The following is a 15,486-nucleotide window of genomic DNA, read 5'->3' as shown; positions in this document are numbered from 1 at the left end:
TTCTTCAGGGTGATGTTGGAGCTCCTGGATTCAAGGGAGAGGCTGGATTGAAGGGAGAGCGGGTAAGACCAAAGCTACCCCAAAATAAAGACCCTAAAAGTTCATCTTAGATGTTATTTTGGTGGTTAGGTTAAGGATTTGTCAACTGATTCAGTGGGTATGGATTTATGTTAGGGTGACCATGGTGCACCAGGTCCGTTAGGGCCCATGGGAGAAGATGGAAAGCGTGGACCCCGAGGCGATGCTGGATCCATCGGGCCTCCAGGATCCCCAGGAGAGACAGTGAGTCCATCAAGAATATTCACAGTCCAGTCATGTATAATATATTTAATGTATTCCTTTTTTAACTCGAAACTACACGCTGGAAACAAGACAGACTAAAGCTTTCTTTTTCTTTGTTAAAGGGACCACCAGGAAATAGGGGTTTCCCTGGTGCTGACGGTTTACCAGGCCCAAAGGTGAGTATTTATGACTCTAATTCGCCATCAGGTTCATCACATTCATTTCTGTGATTTTTGAATATTTCGCACTTTCTCTGAACAGGGAGCCCAGGGCGAGAGAGGGCTGCCAGGATCTTCAGGCGCCAAAGGTTTATCTGGAGATCCAGGACGCAACGGAGAGTCGGGCTTGACAGGAGCTCGGGTAAAGTCGCATGTTGTAATTCATTGCCTAGAGCAGAAGGTTTATTTCATCCTTTTGCTCATGTTTGCAGGATTTTGTATATAAAAGTGAGCGTCTGACAACCTCTGCTCACGAGGGAAATGATTCTCTTCTGAGTGGTTGGCAAGTGGTTGCTGCAGGTTGATGACATTTGCTGTGAAGCTGAAAAGCCAAAGTCATGGCAGCATAGAAGCCAGTCAGTGAGTACCTGAAAATCTCCAGTCGCAGGAAAAAATGTGTATTCCAGAATTATATTGGTAATAATGATTGATGATATTGGCTGCAAAGAGGTATTCGATGCTGGTTGGTTGTTAGCAGGTTGCCTGTTATTTACATGGAAGATATCGATTTGTCTGCAAACATGTGATAACTATTCTTTGAGTCATAGTGAAACTTGAAAAAGTTGCAACACAACCTGGAGAAGTAGAAACTTGACTTTCAAAGTAAAAATTGAGCTTTCGGAAATGTGTTGGCTGCAGCAATAAGGCACAACGTTTACTTTGAAGGTCAATGTCGAGGAGCAGTTGGCAAGTGTTTGCCTCCTGCTCCTCGACATCAGGGCAGCAGGAAAGAATTGTCAAATCATTTTACCCATAACAGGCCCACTGTACACTTAGACCTTAATGACCCCGCCCTACCAGATACCTACCTCGGCACCTTTTACTCTTTGAGGCCACCAACCACAGGAGGGTGCACAGGCTAGAAAGCTGCTGGATCAGACAAGGTACCAGTGTTGAACAACTGTGCAATACAATAAAAGGATGGTTAAATGGTGATATTTAACTTCAGAGTAAAGACTTCTGACCTCAGCAGCCATGAAATCCTTCAAATCCTTCAAAAGCAGAGGTCCCAGCATCATAACTGATCCTTCTCAACCTTCTCACAGCATCTTCTCTATCACAGAATGCTAAACCAGAACCTGTGATTTCAGAGTGTAAACTGCTTTTAAGTTTTTATTAGGCACAAGATTTTATTCTGCTCTAATAGTCGCATTTTATTCTATACTGCCTCTTGATTCTGTTTTATATGACCCAAAATCTCACGTATGATCCATATTTATTCTGTTTATTAATATTTATTATGGCACTTTATTGTGATTTAGGGCAGGGATGGCTCAGTAAGGGCAGGGATAGCTCAGTAGGTTGAGTGGTTGCCCCATGATCGGAAGGGTGGGGGTTCGAATCCACTGAACAGCTACCATGAGGTACCCCTGAGCAAGGTACTGTCCCTACACACTGCTCCCCGGCCGCCTGCTTAGTGGCGGCCCACTGAGTGAATGGGTCAAATGCAGAGAAAAACAAGTAATTTCCCCACAGGGTCATTATATAGTATACATTATTTATTATGGTTCAAAGTTCAAAACTCCAGCAACTGCTTGCCAACTGGTCAGGGAATGCACAGATTCATCTATTCAGATTGCTGCACTGCAGGCTGCTTCAACAGCAAACTGACTTAAAGTTAATCTGAAATTAGTTGGTCTTTAGGTGTTGCATCTTCATTAAATTATCCTTGAGAAACTTGCATGTGCCTGAATTTTATGGCCATACTCTGTTTTAAACTGCAATCTTCAAGAGCGATTCTAAGTTGGTATTTAAATAAACATGCATAGCAGAATTAGCTAGTGACAAGAAGTGCTAGCTTTGCTTGGAGTCTTTATAATGCATATAAAAAACTGCATATAAAAAATATGTGGCCTTGCAGCCTTAAACCTGCATTCCTACTTATGACCACTGGAGAGCGACCTTTCTACTTAAAAAATAAGTCAAGTTATGTAAACATGTATGAAAGAAATTATTCTACTATGACTTCAGTAACCTTTTTCGGATGAGCTTATGCTATCAAACACAAATCTGAAGTCTGATTTATTAAAATATAGTACTTAGTTTGCAAATTATGGTCCCCAATAGAGTCAGAAAGGATGATGAAAAAAAACCTCAAACTCACCTGAACTTAACCAGAAACTCTTGTTTCATTCAGCATTTAAAAGACTTGTTTGTGTTACTTCACAGGGTCTCACAGGTCTCATAGGTGCCCAGGGAGCAGAGGGGAAGCAAGGACCGGTGGTATGTAATCAAATGCATTAACTTTCACCACTTGTAGATTTGCACACACATGCTCAGCAGTAAATGTGTTTCTGTCTTCTCAGGGATCCGCTGGAGACGACGGCAAACAAGGCCCAGCTGGTTCAACTGGAAACAGAGGCCCAGCTGGGCCAATGGGCCTGCCGGGACCAAAGGGCTTCCTAGTCAGTACGAATGAGTGTGGCTAGATAAGCCTAATGAGAGAAGCCAGATGAATATATTTGTAAAAATAAATGCAAAAAAAGCTCCATAATAACACAAAATATGCTGATTGATGGTCCCTGTTGTTTTTTAGGGTGATGCTGGGAAGGCTGGAGAAGCTGGAAGTCCAGGAGCTCCAGGTCAAAGGGCAAGTTGATACAAATACAGCTCATACTTCCTGCTGAGGCTTCACGCTCTTCATCTCAAGCACAAACATGCTGATAAATGCTGCTCTTTACTGTCCTCTAGGGACCAAATGGAAAAGATGGAGAGAGAGGCGCCGCCGGCCCACCTGGCCCAGCTGTAAGCATCCGTATCAGCTGAGAGCTTCTCATTATTAATAATGTAAACAGTTATGTTTTTAATATAATGTGTTTGTTTGTCCTGCAGGGTCCTGCAGGGAAGAGAGGAGAGCAGGGATCTCAGGGAGTGTTTGGCTTCCAGGTACTCTTCATCACATAACGCAAAGAATTTAGTTCCTATCACTGGAGCTCAATCTCACTTTTAATTCTTTATTTTATTTATTTAACCAGGTAAAAAAGGAGATTGGCCACGATTAAAGTTCTTCTCTATTGTTTTTATGATTATAAAATAAAATAAAAACTGTTTGGGGTGTTTTTAGGGTTTGCCCGGAACACCAGGCCCACCCGGAGAGTCAGGAAAGCCAGGTGACAAGGTACGACTCGGGTATTTTAAAATATTTTTCAAGTTAACCCACATAATATAAATTGTGCAGGGACTTCTATACAGCATGTAAAATCTGCTTAATGTTTTGTTTTTTTTTTGTAGGGCCTTGCAGGAGAGATTGGGGAAGTTGGCGCTACAGGACCAAGAGTAAGTCCGTTAGTCCAATTTCCACTTTTCTATTGCTCAGTTCTGAAACTTCAGATCATCACAGTCCAGCTTGAAACATGAACATTTTCTGTAACCCACCCATAGCTCTAATCATCGTATGAATAAGAATTTCGGTGCATCCCTTTGTGTTTTCATTGATTGATTTTGATCGTCTGATGATTGTTATAAATTTTACTTTTCTTTTCGGTTGAACTTGTTTCCAGCTAATGATGATGAGCTGTAAGAGTTAAGGATCTAAAATAGAAAACAAATATTAGTTTCATAACTTATTGATGATTTAGTAGTTGAGTTTCTTCTTGAAATGTCAAAAGTTTTAAAAAGGTTTGATTTGGTAACCAGTCTGAAAGGATTTTTAGAACATAAATGGAAATATATCCTAAAATTGTATAAAATGGGATTAACTTAATTAAAAGATGCATGTATTATTATTATATGTGAAAAAACAGCGAATACAAAATGTTCTTTTTTTTTTAACTTGTTCGTATTTTATAAAATGTCAAAACCTGTAGATTAACATGCAGCAAAACAGATTTATTTAAGATAACTTATAAAGATAACTCTTTATTGTCATTGCACAGTCATGCTTAGTACGATAGTACAATGAAATTGGAAAACTGTTGCACGTTAGCACTAAGCACATCCAGTGTTGGGAAGGTTACATTTAAAATGCTACAGATTACAGAATACATGGCCGTTAAGTTACTTAATGTGAGTAACGTATTCTGAATACTTTGGATTACTTGATATATTATCATGCTTTTTACAACTACATGAATGTACTATTGCTGTGTGATTTCTATTACTGAAGTCTTCTCGCCACCGAGTTAACTTTGTTAGCTGGCGTTAGCTGAGGTTAGTTCATGGACTGCAGACTGTTAGACTTGATGGATAGAATTAAAAACCTGCTAGCTGCAAATAATCATGTGCAGTTCTGAAAGCAATACCAACTAGATTTTGGTTGTTCTTGCAGGGAGAGAGAGGTTCTCCAGGAGAAAGAGGTGAAACTGGGCCCAATGGGCTGCAGGGACCCAAAGGTAGTCCAGGTGCACCCGGACCAGATGGGCTAAAGGTATGGTAACCATAAAACTACTGATGCTTAACCCTGAACAACAAAAAGACTCATTGCTTGCATTAAATTGTTTATAATAAGCCTTGCTGCTTACTTTGCACATTTTAGGGTAGCCATGGACCCAAGGGTGCTGCTGGAGAGCCAGGAGGTCCAGGACTTCAGGGGATCCCAGGAGAAAGAGGCATACCCGGATCTTCAGGCCCGAAGGGAGATGCTGTAAGTTAAAGAATACATTCATTACACCATCTCCAAAGAAAAAGACAGCAGCTTTACCAATAGCATGACTGTAAGAGGAGCAAAATGTAAGGTACTGTGAGACCTCGAGATATTGGGGATAATCAGAACCAAAGGAGGGAAAACTAAGAAACCATTAAGTGAACCTGATTTGTTCTAACAGGGCGCTACTGGAGAAAAAGGACCAGAAGGAAAGGCGGGGGCTGATGGAGCGAGGGTGAGTCCCCATAACCGTGATCCTTACTGCAGATGAAAAAACTGTGTGTCGAAATATTTCACTTCACCTGAAGCAAGTTTGTGATTAAATCCAAATATAAATCCCTCGAAATTCTGCTGGTTTACTTTATGATTTCTCTCCAAGTCCACTGTGCAAAGACAAAATCAAGATTGTTAATGTGAAAAACAACATATGAAATCATAGTCTACTAATAAAAATAAAAATAAAATTCACTACCTGCAGCCTGCAAAGACTAATATATGTCTAAATTATGTCTAATATATTTCCTCATGTCATTGCACCAGGGGCTTCCTGGTCCCATTGGACCTGCTGGTTCCAGTGGACCAAACGGAGTGAAGGTAAGCATAAAAGCTGTTTTTCAGCCCAGAAATGTGTTTGTTTCAGTTTAATGATTTATCACAAAGCACAGCTACAAGATGATTAACAGTGACCCTGCACTGTTTCTGTAAAACTGATTTAGAGCTCTTCAAGTCCCGTAAGGTGATTTTGTGATGATTTTATGATAACTTGTGAACATTAGATAAAAAATATATTGTTTGAGGGCTTTAAGGACTTTGTATTTATGTAAATAAACTCTTGTTAATAAATACTGGTTATGTATTTTTGTTTTTAAATATTTACAATATTTCATTTCAGGGTGAAACCGGCCCATCCGGACCAACAGGGCGCAGAGGAACAAGAGGAATCGCTGTAGGCACAATATTTTATTTTACATTTATTTGAGCTGATATTCACTTTTTTCAATGCTGTAATTTCTTCTTGATTGTGTGTATTGGTGTGTGTGACCATGTTCACAGGGATCTACTGGTGAGCCTGGTCCAACTGGTGCTGCTGGCTTCCCTGGACCTCCTGTAAGTGGCCTGTTACAGTGTGACGCACAAAACCACCGAAGGATTAACAGAATATTAAACTAGAAGGTAACTGAAGAGAGATTCATCTCTTTTTTTCTTTCCCAGGGTCCTGATGGTCAGCCTGGGGTCAAAGGTGAAACAGGTGAGACAGGTCTGAAGGGAGAAGCAGGATCACCTGGACCTCAGGGCGTGGCTGGAAAACCAGGAGAACAGGTACGCTGCCAAATGTTTTAATATATAAAATCTGAAACAATCCTTATTAATGTGGGTTTACAGTTTCTGTGAAGCAGAATTAATCACAAAGTTTTAGTTTTACATGTTCCAGTCTGAAAAGTACAAAAGCAGTGCACATATATTCAGTATCAATGGCTCTAATAAAAATCTTAATTAATATGAAAAGGAAAAATGCCTCTTTTTCAACACTTTCAACACATTTTTACAACACTGTGAAGGAGCCACCCCTCTTTTTTGAAGGATTTATTTGAAAGTTTTCACTCATGCATTTGTTCTTAGGCAAGCGTCACTGGACCATGAGGGTGATTGGCATGCATTTCGTATGTCGCTTGGATGTAATTGGCATACATTCTGAGAGAAAAAAGTGTCTCTGGTTATGCTTTACTTATTTTGAGAGCTACATTTGACCTTCGTTTCTCTTAATGAGTAACTTGACAGGAAGTAGATGGGTCGCGTGAAAAATTGTCCTGTGTCTGTGTTTTTCAGGGACCTGTTGGTGTGACCGGGCTGAAAGGTGGCAGAGGAACAAAGGGTCCAACGGTGAGTATTTTGACCCAGACAAGGCTCTCCAAAACTCGGTGATGAACATATTTGAGGTAAAACTTGTCTCCTTCCCACAGGGCTCCCCCGGTTTTCCTGGATTGCCTGGAGGAGTTGGTCCACCTGGTCCTCTTGTGAGTTCCTTATAAAAACAAACCTTGAAGACCTGATGCACAAAAACATCCAGTTTTCTTTTATTAAGTCACTTTTATGTTTGTATTTCAGGGTGCAGTTGGAGCAGACGGGCCTATAGGTGCTCCAGGAAAGCAGGGTCCTCCCGGGATTCGAGGAGAGAACGGAGGTCAGGGACGTCAAGGCGAGCATGGACCTCCAGGGCCACCCGGCGGATCTGGAGAGAAAGGAGAATCTGGAGAGGACGGTCCTCCTGTAAGATGAAGTTTTTTGTTGTTGTTCAAATTCAGAGATGTTTCAGTTGCTCATCAGCTCTGGTGCTTCTCCGTCAGGGTCCTGATGGGCCTCCAGGACCTGCTGGCGCTGCAGGGCAGCGAGGAATTGTCGGCCAACCCGGAGTCAGGGGAGAGAGAGGCTTGCTGGGACTGCCAGGTCCTGCTGTGAGTGCTCCCGCTAATGTTTCCTCTTTATTGTTATCGCTCACAAAGGCAACTTGCTCCTCAGCAGTGCCATTTTTTATGTTAGAGTTAGATGAGGAGGTTTGTGTTTATTTGTGCCTCAGGGTCAACCGGGAAAAGCAGGAGCACCTGGACCTCAGGGAAGCACTGGTCCTCCTGGGGGTATCGGTTTACCAGGAGCCACTGGGCCAAGAGGAGATCCTGGACCCGAGGTTTGTCCTTGAGATGGAGCTGTATAAATCAAATCTGACTTTTATTTAAGCGGTTTAAGGCTTCAATCTAAAGTGACTCTCATAAAGTGCTGTTTATGTCTAGAAAACATAACTAGAATGTTTCTGTAGCTCAAAAGCAGATTTCTTTGACTGTTCAGTATTCACCAACTTATTAAAAGTTTATTAAGACAGCAGTTTTGTCACATTTCTTTTAACCTGTCAGTTACAGGCTTGCAGGTTTGTGGCCTTTAGCAACGACAGCACATAAAATTTGTTTTCAGTATCAGTACATTCAGCTAAACACCTGGAAATCATAGTGCCATGTGAGTTTTTGTAGATGACTCAGCCTTATATATCACAGATCTGGTTTTTCCTTCCTCTTATCAGAAGTGAACAATTTCTTGTTTTGTTTTTCTCAGATCTTAAGTTTCTAATATCATTTGTTTATTCAGGGTATTGTTGGAGCTGAGGGGCCTCCTGGTAAGGACGGCCTAGTCGGAGAAAGGGTAAGATAAAATGTATAAAATGTATCTGTGTGTTTGTTTTAGAGGCTTGGTGTGGTCTAATCTCTGGCCTGTTTGTAGGGTGACAGGGGCAATCCTGGCCCAGAGGGTCTGGCTGGTGGTCCAGGGTCTCCAGGTACTGAGGGTCCAGTGGGAATAACAGGCAGTCCAGGTCAAATGGGTGTAAATGTGAGTTTAACAAACAGATCAACCAGGACTACAAAAACTAGAAGGTCTCTGAAAAAAAAATGACCACAACAAAGAGGGATAAATTTCTAACTTTTTTTTTTTTTTTTTTAAATCATGGATGGTACCAGATGTAAAACACGAGGACACGGCCATGTGGTAATTAACATGTAATCCAGCAGCCTAGTAATACTGATAATGATGTCAGCCTCTCATGTTTACGCTGTAGGCTCCACAAAACGTCCCCTCAGAAGTCTAAATCAGGCCTTTCAACTTTAACAGCTGTGTAACTGACAAAGGTGTGAACAACTGACAGTTAATGAGTTATGGCTCATTTAAATGCCATTATCTGATTGGTCATCTCCTTCCTGTCTCTGATTGGTGGATACTTTTGATGTGTTTTCACTTGCATTTCAGATAAATGGCTGAATCTGATTGTAAGACTCCTTGAAATGGACGTACACAAATGTAATCCTGTTGAGAGTTAATTATTTATTTATCCATACAGTATTGGATAGATATGTAATTCCAGCTCAGTTTAAAGCCAAATCATCACAGCTGCAGTGTCTCAGCTGCCATTCATAGTTTAAAGCTACTCTCACTCTCATGTGGACACACATAGTAATGGGCAACAATCCCAGACACCAACATAGACACTTTGTTCTTTTGCTGATTTTCAAAATAAAAGTATATTATTTATTTTACTGTGAGTACCCACTGTTATCTCCCATCAGATATTTTAGCCAATAAATTTTTTTAGTTCTCTTTTTTTTAACAGCAAGCAACAGATTAAAGTTCAGCATTAAACTCGAGCTACATCTTTAAATCCACAACTGTTACGTCTCTTTTGACTTTAGGGTGAAAGAGGCCCTCCTGGACCCCAAGGACAGCCAGGAATACGGGGAAAAGTTGGCCCTCAAGGACCACAGGGGGACAAAGGGGCTGCTGGAGAGCCTGGGGAGAGGGGTCAGAAAGGTCACAGAGGATTCACCGGGCTCCAAGGCCTGCAAGGAACAGAAGTAAGAAAGATGTGTGGACATTAAGGTTACATCATGGAAACAAGAAATTAGAAGTTTTAATGTACTCCTTTGTGTTTTAGGGTGCCACAGGAGACGCAGGAGCTATAGGAGTCGTTGGACCAAGCGGTCCGAGGGTAAGCAATAATCAAAATCACATTAAAAACTAAACATAATTTCTCTTCCTGTCGTCTTGTGAAAATGTTTTTCTGATATCCACACAGGGGCCTCCTGGAGTGGTCGGTCCTCCAGGTAAGGAAGGAAACATTGGCCACCCTGGAGCGATGGGTCCTCCTGGAAGCAGAGGGAGCAGCGGAGATATCGGAGCACAGGTGAAAGAAGCGGGAAAGAAGCTGTGTTTTTTTTTTCCTGCATAGATGAAACAAGCGTGTACAAAAATTTCCATTGTGACATATTCCAGGAACATTTCTGCACTCCGCAGTCAGACTTTGAGCACTTTACCACACTTATTTTATCAGTACAAAATACATTTATGTGCTTGTACAACGGTTTTCTCTCTGGTTCATGCATTACATTGGATACATCTGATAAAATTACAGTGAATGCTGTTTGTTCAGAACAAACGGGGAGGCCAGACAGACACGGGGGCACGACTGGGAAGATGGAAAGATGTGATTTGGAGCTATATAAATAAAACTGAATTAAATTGCATTGTAAACAAAGCATCATTCTGGACAGAGCTTAAACTTGTTGCTTTTAGCCTGTGATTTCTCAACAAAAGCATGAAAATATTAGCTGAAAACTCACGTTTGCCAATCGCCAAAGATTCGGTGGGATGGATTTTCATCGTCACAGCATAATGAATCATATTTTAGGATGGCAATGTGATACTTTACACCTAAAGTTAAAGTTAGAAGTCAAAGAGAGATACTCAATAAAATTTCAAGAGGTAGAAAGTCATAGTAGATCATCCTCTTTGGATCAAAAATAGCTTTATATTTTAGTAACTAGAAAGGTAATTAATCATTTTCATTATTCAGGGCCCACCTGGTGAACCAGGCCCCCCTGGCCCTCCAGGATCCCCAGGACCTCCCACCTCACTTTCTGAAGACCTTTTTGCTGGCCTGGTCGATTACGAAGCACAAGGAATTCCTGAAGCCGTGGAATTCATTGAGGACGCTGTGGCCGCCGAACCTCCTCTGCTTCCCGAGTTCAACAAAGATGAAGCCCTTCCCAACAAGAACTCGGCCACACTGCGGGCAGACACCGGCATCCACGCCACGCTGAAGAGCCTCAGTGGAAATCTGCAGAACTTCCGCAGTCCTGACGGCAGCAAGAGGAACCCTGCCAAAACCTGCCAGGACATCAAGAACTGCTACCCACAGAAAAGCAGCGGTCAGGATCTGCACTTCTTCAACCATTTACTGGTTATTAGATTTTGATTTTTCTACAGTTTCAGTGATGGCGCTTGTATTTCTCATACAGGTCAGTACTGGATTGATCCAAACCAAGGAAGCGTAAAAGATGCCATCAGGGTCTTCTGCAATATGGAGACTGGTGAAACCTGCATCTCTGCCAACCCACCCAACATTCCCCGCAAAGCCTGGTGGACGAAATCAAGGCCCAATGACAACAAACCCATCTGGTTCGAGGCTGACATGAACGGTGGCACCAGGGTAAGGAGTGGATGCTTTTCTAGAAGTGGCATGCATGGTGTAGTTGCTTAAAAAAAAATCACTGAGCTGTTCATATGACGTGTGATTTCAGTTCCGCTACGGCAACAAGGAGGAACAACCAAACGCGGTGGCCGTGCAGCTGAAGTTGCTACAGCTTTTGTCCAAAGAGTCGCACCAGAACGTCACCTACCACTGCAGGAACAGCGTTGCTTACAACGACGAGAACAGTGGGGATCTGAAGAAAGCACTGGTCCTCAGAGCCTTCAATGGTCAAGAACTGAGAGCCCAAGGCTCCAACCGGCTACGATATACTGTCATTGAGGACGGCTGCTCGGTGAGTCTTCGATAAAATGCCTAAATTAGTTTTTCCTGGAAAATACACTGACTGATGTTTCTGTTGTTGTCCTTAGAAATCAAATGGCGCATGGGGTCGGACGGTGATTGAGTACAGGACTCAAACTTCAACCAGGCTGCCTATCATGGACTTGGCCCCCATGGACATCGGACAAGCTGATCAGGAGTTTGGCCTGGACATCGGCCCTGTGTGCTTCTCATAAAACAAGAATCCCCAGCACAGGGTTGACTGAAACTGAGTAACATCATCATCAGGGATTATAGGGAACAGGACAGGGAAGGGGGGACTTCTTTTTCTGGGAGAAAGACGAAGGCCAGATGTTTCACAGAAGTTGCTGAAGCACAGCGAACGAGAGCTTCGCAACCGCTAGGATATAATTTATTCACCTCGTCGATAAATTCACCGAACTCTAGACAAGTTCTCTGCAGTTTAGATGGAATGTAACCTTGCATGAACTGTGGAAAAGTCTTTGCAGACGAGTTAACATAAGAAGTGAAGGTTTACAGTGAATAAAAGCATTCAAACCTTTTCATTTTTATGGCTTTTTTTTTCAGTACATGCACATCCAAAGGCCAGGATAGAGAGACAGAGAGAGAGAGAGTTAACAGTAGTTTTTAATTTTCATTGAAAAGTATGTTTGAACTAAATTATTAAGTTTTGTGCAGAAACTCATTTAGCGGAAACCATTTGTATCTCCTTTTTAACACGACTGTAAATGCGAGGAATGACTGTAAATGGCAAATTATTTGTTTATTGTTGACTATGGATGTTTGAATAAAATGTCTTTCTTTGGACTGACTCTGCTCCTCCTCAAAACCAAAGCGAGAAAAGGTGAATAAACGTTCATTTTGATTGAAATTATGCAGGGTCACGAGTGCCAAAATGAAATTAATACATATGTTAGATTATTAATCAATTTTAATTAATTCATTTGAACTAGAAGTGATTAATTAAATATGTTAATACTTAATATCAATTTATTTCATTTACAACATTTGATACAGTTATTTAATTACAATTTTAATAAATAATTACATTTAATGAATTGCTTGTATATTTAGTTAATTTATTTTGGCCCTCATGGCCCTCCATTCTACCCAACTCAAAAACCCACTATCTCACCACTAGAGGGAGCCAGTGCTTTAGATTTCAACATCTGAGCACAACAACCCAGGTGGCTTGGGTAAATAAATGCTGATGATTTTGTTTTATAGATCCTCCATTATATAAATATATATTTAAAAAAAAATTACAAATCCAATATAAGTGTATACTTATTAATCTGACTAAATATTTTTCCAATGGCAACACTTTTTAAAAAAAAGACAGCCGGAAAGAGAGGGAGCGGGAAGGCGTCCTTACAGGAAGAAAAAGCCAAAGGTCAGGCAGCATATGTTTCTGGGTCGACCTCTCCTCTCCTCGCTTGCTGAAAGACGTGACACTCTCGCCATTTCCTGCTGCCCGAGCTCGCTGCACATCTGTCGAGGTGGTCATTTTTAGTCGGGCCCTGCTATTTTCATTTGAAGTGTGGAAAGTTGTACGGAGCCAGATTGACAAGTGTGGCTATGCACACGTTTCCATCAGTTTGCTGCAAAGAACCTTTGCTGTAAATGCAGCTCGAGTTTATCCACTTTGCACCTTAGATGTACGTTATTTCTGCAAGTAAAATTCAGCAGGAGTAATTTAACAAATGAATCCCTCACTGCTTTACAAATCAAAGACATGAACAACTCTTATTCATTTATTGTACCGTTTTTAAGACCACGTTGAGCATATTACCTCATTGCAATGAGCTTATATCTTATATGTTTATACATATTCTTAAAATATGTAAATAAAGATCATTTTTATTTGCATTTAATTGATTTTCTTAAAATATCAAGAATGGCTATGCTGTGTATCTGTCACTGGTGGGTCTTATCCTGCCTGTCATGCTAATGCAGGAGCTAAAACTTAAGGACTGAGTATGCATATAAGAGCATGTGGTCTGCATGTAGTCTGTGCATTTCTGACAATCTGACAAACCAAAATTTATGTTTCTCCATTTGCATACCTTTATTCATCTCTGATTTGCTCCCTTGGGTCCAGGAGACTGGTCAACAACCAGCTGTCACTGAGTAAAATTGGTTGCAATTCAATTTGTTTCAATTCATTTTTACTTATAGCACCAAATCACAACAGCAGTCACCACATGGCGCTTTGTATTGTAAAGACGCTACAAAAACATAGAGGAAACCCCACCAATAAAAAACCCAGCTATGAGAAAGCACTTGGTGACAGTGGGAAGGAAAAACTCCTTTTTAACAGGAAGAAACATCCAGCAGAAAAAGGCTCAGGGAGGGACGGCCTTCTTCGGTTGGAGTGGGGAGTTACTGGCTGTTAGCACATTACCGGGGTTGCCTGTAGAGAATAGCGTCTTAAAAAATTATATTTTGTGTCATGAAACAGTTTCTATGAGCATGCAGATGTGAACATAGAGACACTGTCAGCATGCAGGGTTTGGAAATTTAAGCTTTGGACTTAACTTTTGGCTGATGGCACTAAATAAAAAGTGAAGCTAGGAGGGTGTGATAGATGTTTGAATATTATAACTAAGGCAAATCAGTATAACATGAAAACAATTCATGTCTATCACCCTGATGGAGCGCTAAATGAGCACTGTATGAATGCATATCAATAGTGTTATTATTATAAACGGGCATGTGGAAGTGCTTGTCCCCAGAAACTGTGCAGTCTTCTGCTAATCTCAGAGAGGAAGTCATTCCTCATCTCCTGAGGAAACACTGCACATGAGCACCAAGGCTCCTTCTCCTCTTTCCACGCCCTCCCGCTCACATGCATGTTTACATTTTGGGGTTTTCTCTGCAAGGCTTTCTGTGCCTGCTTCACCGAAACGACGGCCGCTGCAGTCTGCGACCCTGAGATGACTTGGCAGCGGCGCCCAGATCCTGACTGGGGTGTCCTCTTGTTCGCTGAGGAGCCTCGATGAGATTTCCCAGCTACACCTTTTCCTTCCTGTGCACCCTCCAACCCCACCTCACTGACGCCCCTCTAAAAAACACTTAAAGCACACTGGGAAAGGAGCATGAGAAAGGATCCAGCCTCTGGCGTGAGTTATTCTCACTGGCGTGAAAACTCTGGGCTGACAACAAAATTCTCACCATTGAAGGACGGCGTTCAGTTTTCTCTGTCAACAACAATTTGTTGGATATCCAGGGAATATGTTTTCTTGGTATTTCTTCTATAGCCTTAGCTTAATCTCATCTTTATTTCTTTTACAACTTCCCTCTGGTTTTTAAACACCTCCCACTGCTAATATCACTTTAATTGACACATTGTTGCCTACAAGGGAAATATTGTATTGAAAAAGTGATGTTAAAAAAATCCTCTGAACAATGGTTTTATAGCCAGAGATTGGATGTTAATCATATTACAGACAAAAACAGCAGAACTGATTTAAAACCAAAGTATTTTGAATGCAGCCTCATTTTCCAGACCCTACGGTTTGGTGGTAGTGGACAAAGTTTCCCTTCAGGGCTCCAGGAAGTCCCCTGTGAAACAATAGTGAGTGTTGACTTGTGATTTTTTTAGTGGCAGTTTGGTGAAGCAGCCAAAGCACCCCAATGGACACATTGGAGAGTATGTGAGTTTCAGCATGATCAAGAACTGGAAAAACTAGAGACTGAAGCACCAACCGTCATGGCTGCTGACTCTTTTCTGGGTTATGAGTCCTACACATACTGCAAAACTCTATTGGAGGTCTCGCCCAGATGGGACTCAAACCCATACCCCCTGGTTTATGAGGCCAGGGGTGAGTTGTGCCAGGTTTTACTTAAAGTGACTTTAAAGAGAGGCCATGAAAGTAATGCTTCCACCTTTCAGGATGTTGTGCATCCCTGGGAATAATCACTTTGGATGTGAAATATAGCATTTAAGAAATATAGCTTTCTGAAAAAAAGGTGGTCTTGCAGCACAACTTGCCCCCATTGTGGGGTAAGTTGTGCCTTTGAAGAGAATGACTTGA

General features: G+C 41.5%; 1 protein-coding gene across 2 annotated transcripts in view; it reads left to right on the top strand.

The window, feature by feature from the left end:
• The window catches only part of LOC147301899 (uncharacterized), a 35,247-nt gene extending 22,991 nt beyond the window's left edge, over positions 1-12,256 (top strand). For both annotated transcript variants that reach the window (XM_086282604.1, XM_086282603.1), the window contains 32 exons: positions 9-62; positions 175-282; positions 405-458; positions 544-642; positions 2,670-2,723; positions 2,807-2,905; positions 3,037-3,090; positions 3,192-3,245; positions 3,333-3,386; positions 3,565-3,618; positions 3,732-3,776; positions 4,768-4,866; positions 4,975-5,082; positions 5,264-5,317; positions 5,623-5,676; positions 5,975-6,028; positions 6,136-6,189; positions 6,295-6,402; positions 6,910-6,963; positions 7,044-7,097; positions 7,189-7,350; positions 7,428-7,535; positions 7,658-7,765; positions 8,218-8,271; positions 8,350-8,457; positions 9,312-9,473; positions 9,554-9,607; positions 9,695-9,802; positions 10,472-10,826; positions 10,917-11,107; positions 11,199-11,441; positions 11,518-12,256. In XM_086282604.1, the coding sequence (XP_086138730.1) occupies positions 9-62; positions 175-282; positions 405-458; positions 544-642; positions 2,670-2,723; positions 2,807-2,905; positions 3,037-3,090; positions 3,192-3,245; positions 3,333-3,386; positions 3,565-3,618; positions 3,732-3,776; positions 4,768-4,866; positions 4,975-5,082; positions 5,264-5,317; positions 5,623-5,676; positions 5,975-6,028; positions 6,136-6,189; positions 6,295-6,402; positions 6,910-6,963; positions 7,044-7,097; positions 7,189-7,350; positions 7,428-7,535; positions 7,658-7,765; positions 8,218-8,271; positions 8,350-8,457; positions 9,312-9,473; positions 9,554-9,607; positions 9,695-9,802; positions 10,472-10,826; positions 10,917-11,107; positions 11,199-11,441; positions 11,518-11,664 (3,168 nt within the window). In that variant the 3' untranslated portion in view covers positions 11,665-12,256. The remainder of the gene's footprint in view (positions 1-8; positions 63-174; positions 283-404; positions 459-543; positions 643-2,669; positions 2,724-2,806; positions 2,906-3,036; positions 3,091-3,191; positions 3,246-3,332; positions 3,387-3,564; positions 3,619-3,731; positions 3,777-4,767; positions 4,867-4,974; positions 5,083-5,263; positions 5,318-5,622; positions 5,677-5,974; positions 6,029-6,135; positions 6,190-6,294; positions 6,403-6,909; positions 6,964-7,043; positions 7,098-7,188; positions 7,351-7,427; positions 7,536-7,657; positions 7,766-8,217; positions 8,272-8,349; positions 8,458-9,311; positions 9,474-9,553; positions 9,608-9,694; positions 9,803-10,471; positions 10,827-10,916; positions 11,108-11,198; positions 11,442-11,517) is intronic.
• The last annotated feature ends 3,230 nt before the right edge of the window (positions 12,257-15,486 follow it).

Source organism: Aulonocara sp. 'chitande type north' Nkhata Bay, linkage group LG23, assembly GCF_057382095.1.
Source record: "Aulonocara sp. 'chitande type north' Nkhata Bay isolate Kocher_YH1m ecotype deep benthic linkage group LG23, A_spYH_male_GT1.1, whole genome shotgun sequence".
Lineage (NCBI taxonomy): Eukaryota > Metazoa > Chordata > Actinopteri > Cichliformes > Cichlidae > Aulonocara > Aulonocara sp. 'chitande type north' Nkhata Bay.
This window is presented reverse-complemented; position numbering and strand designations above follow the sequence as displayed.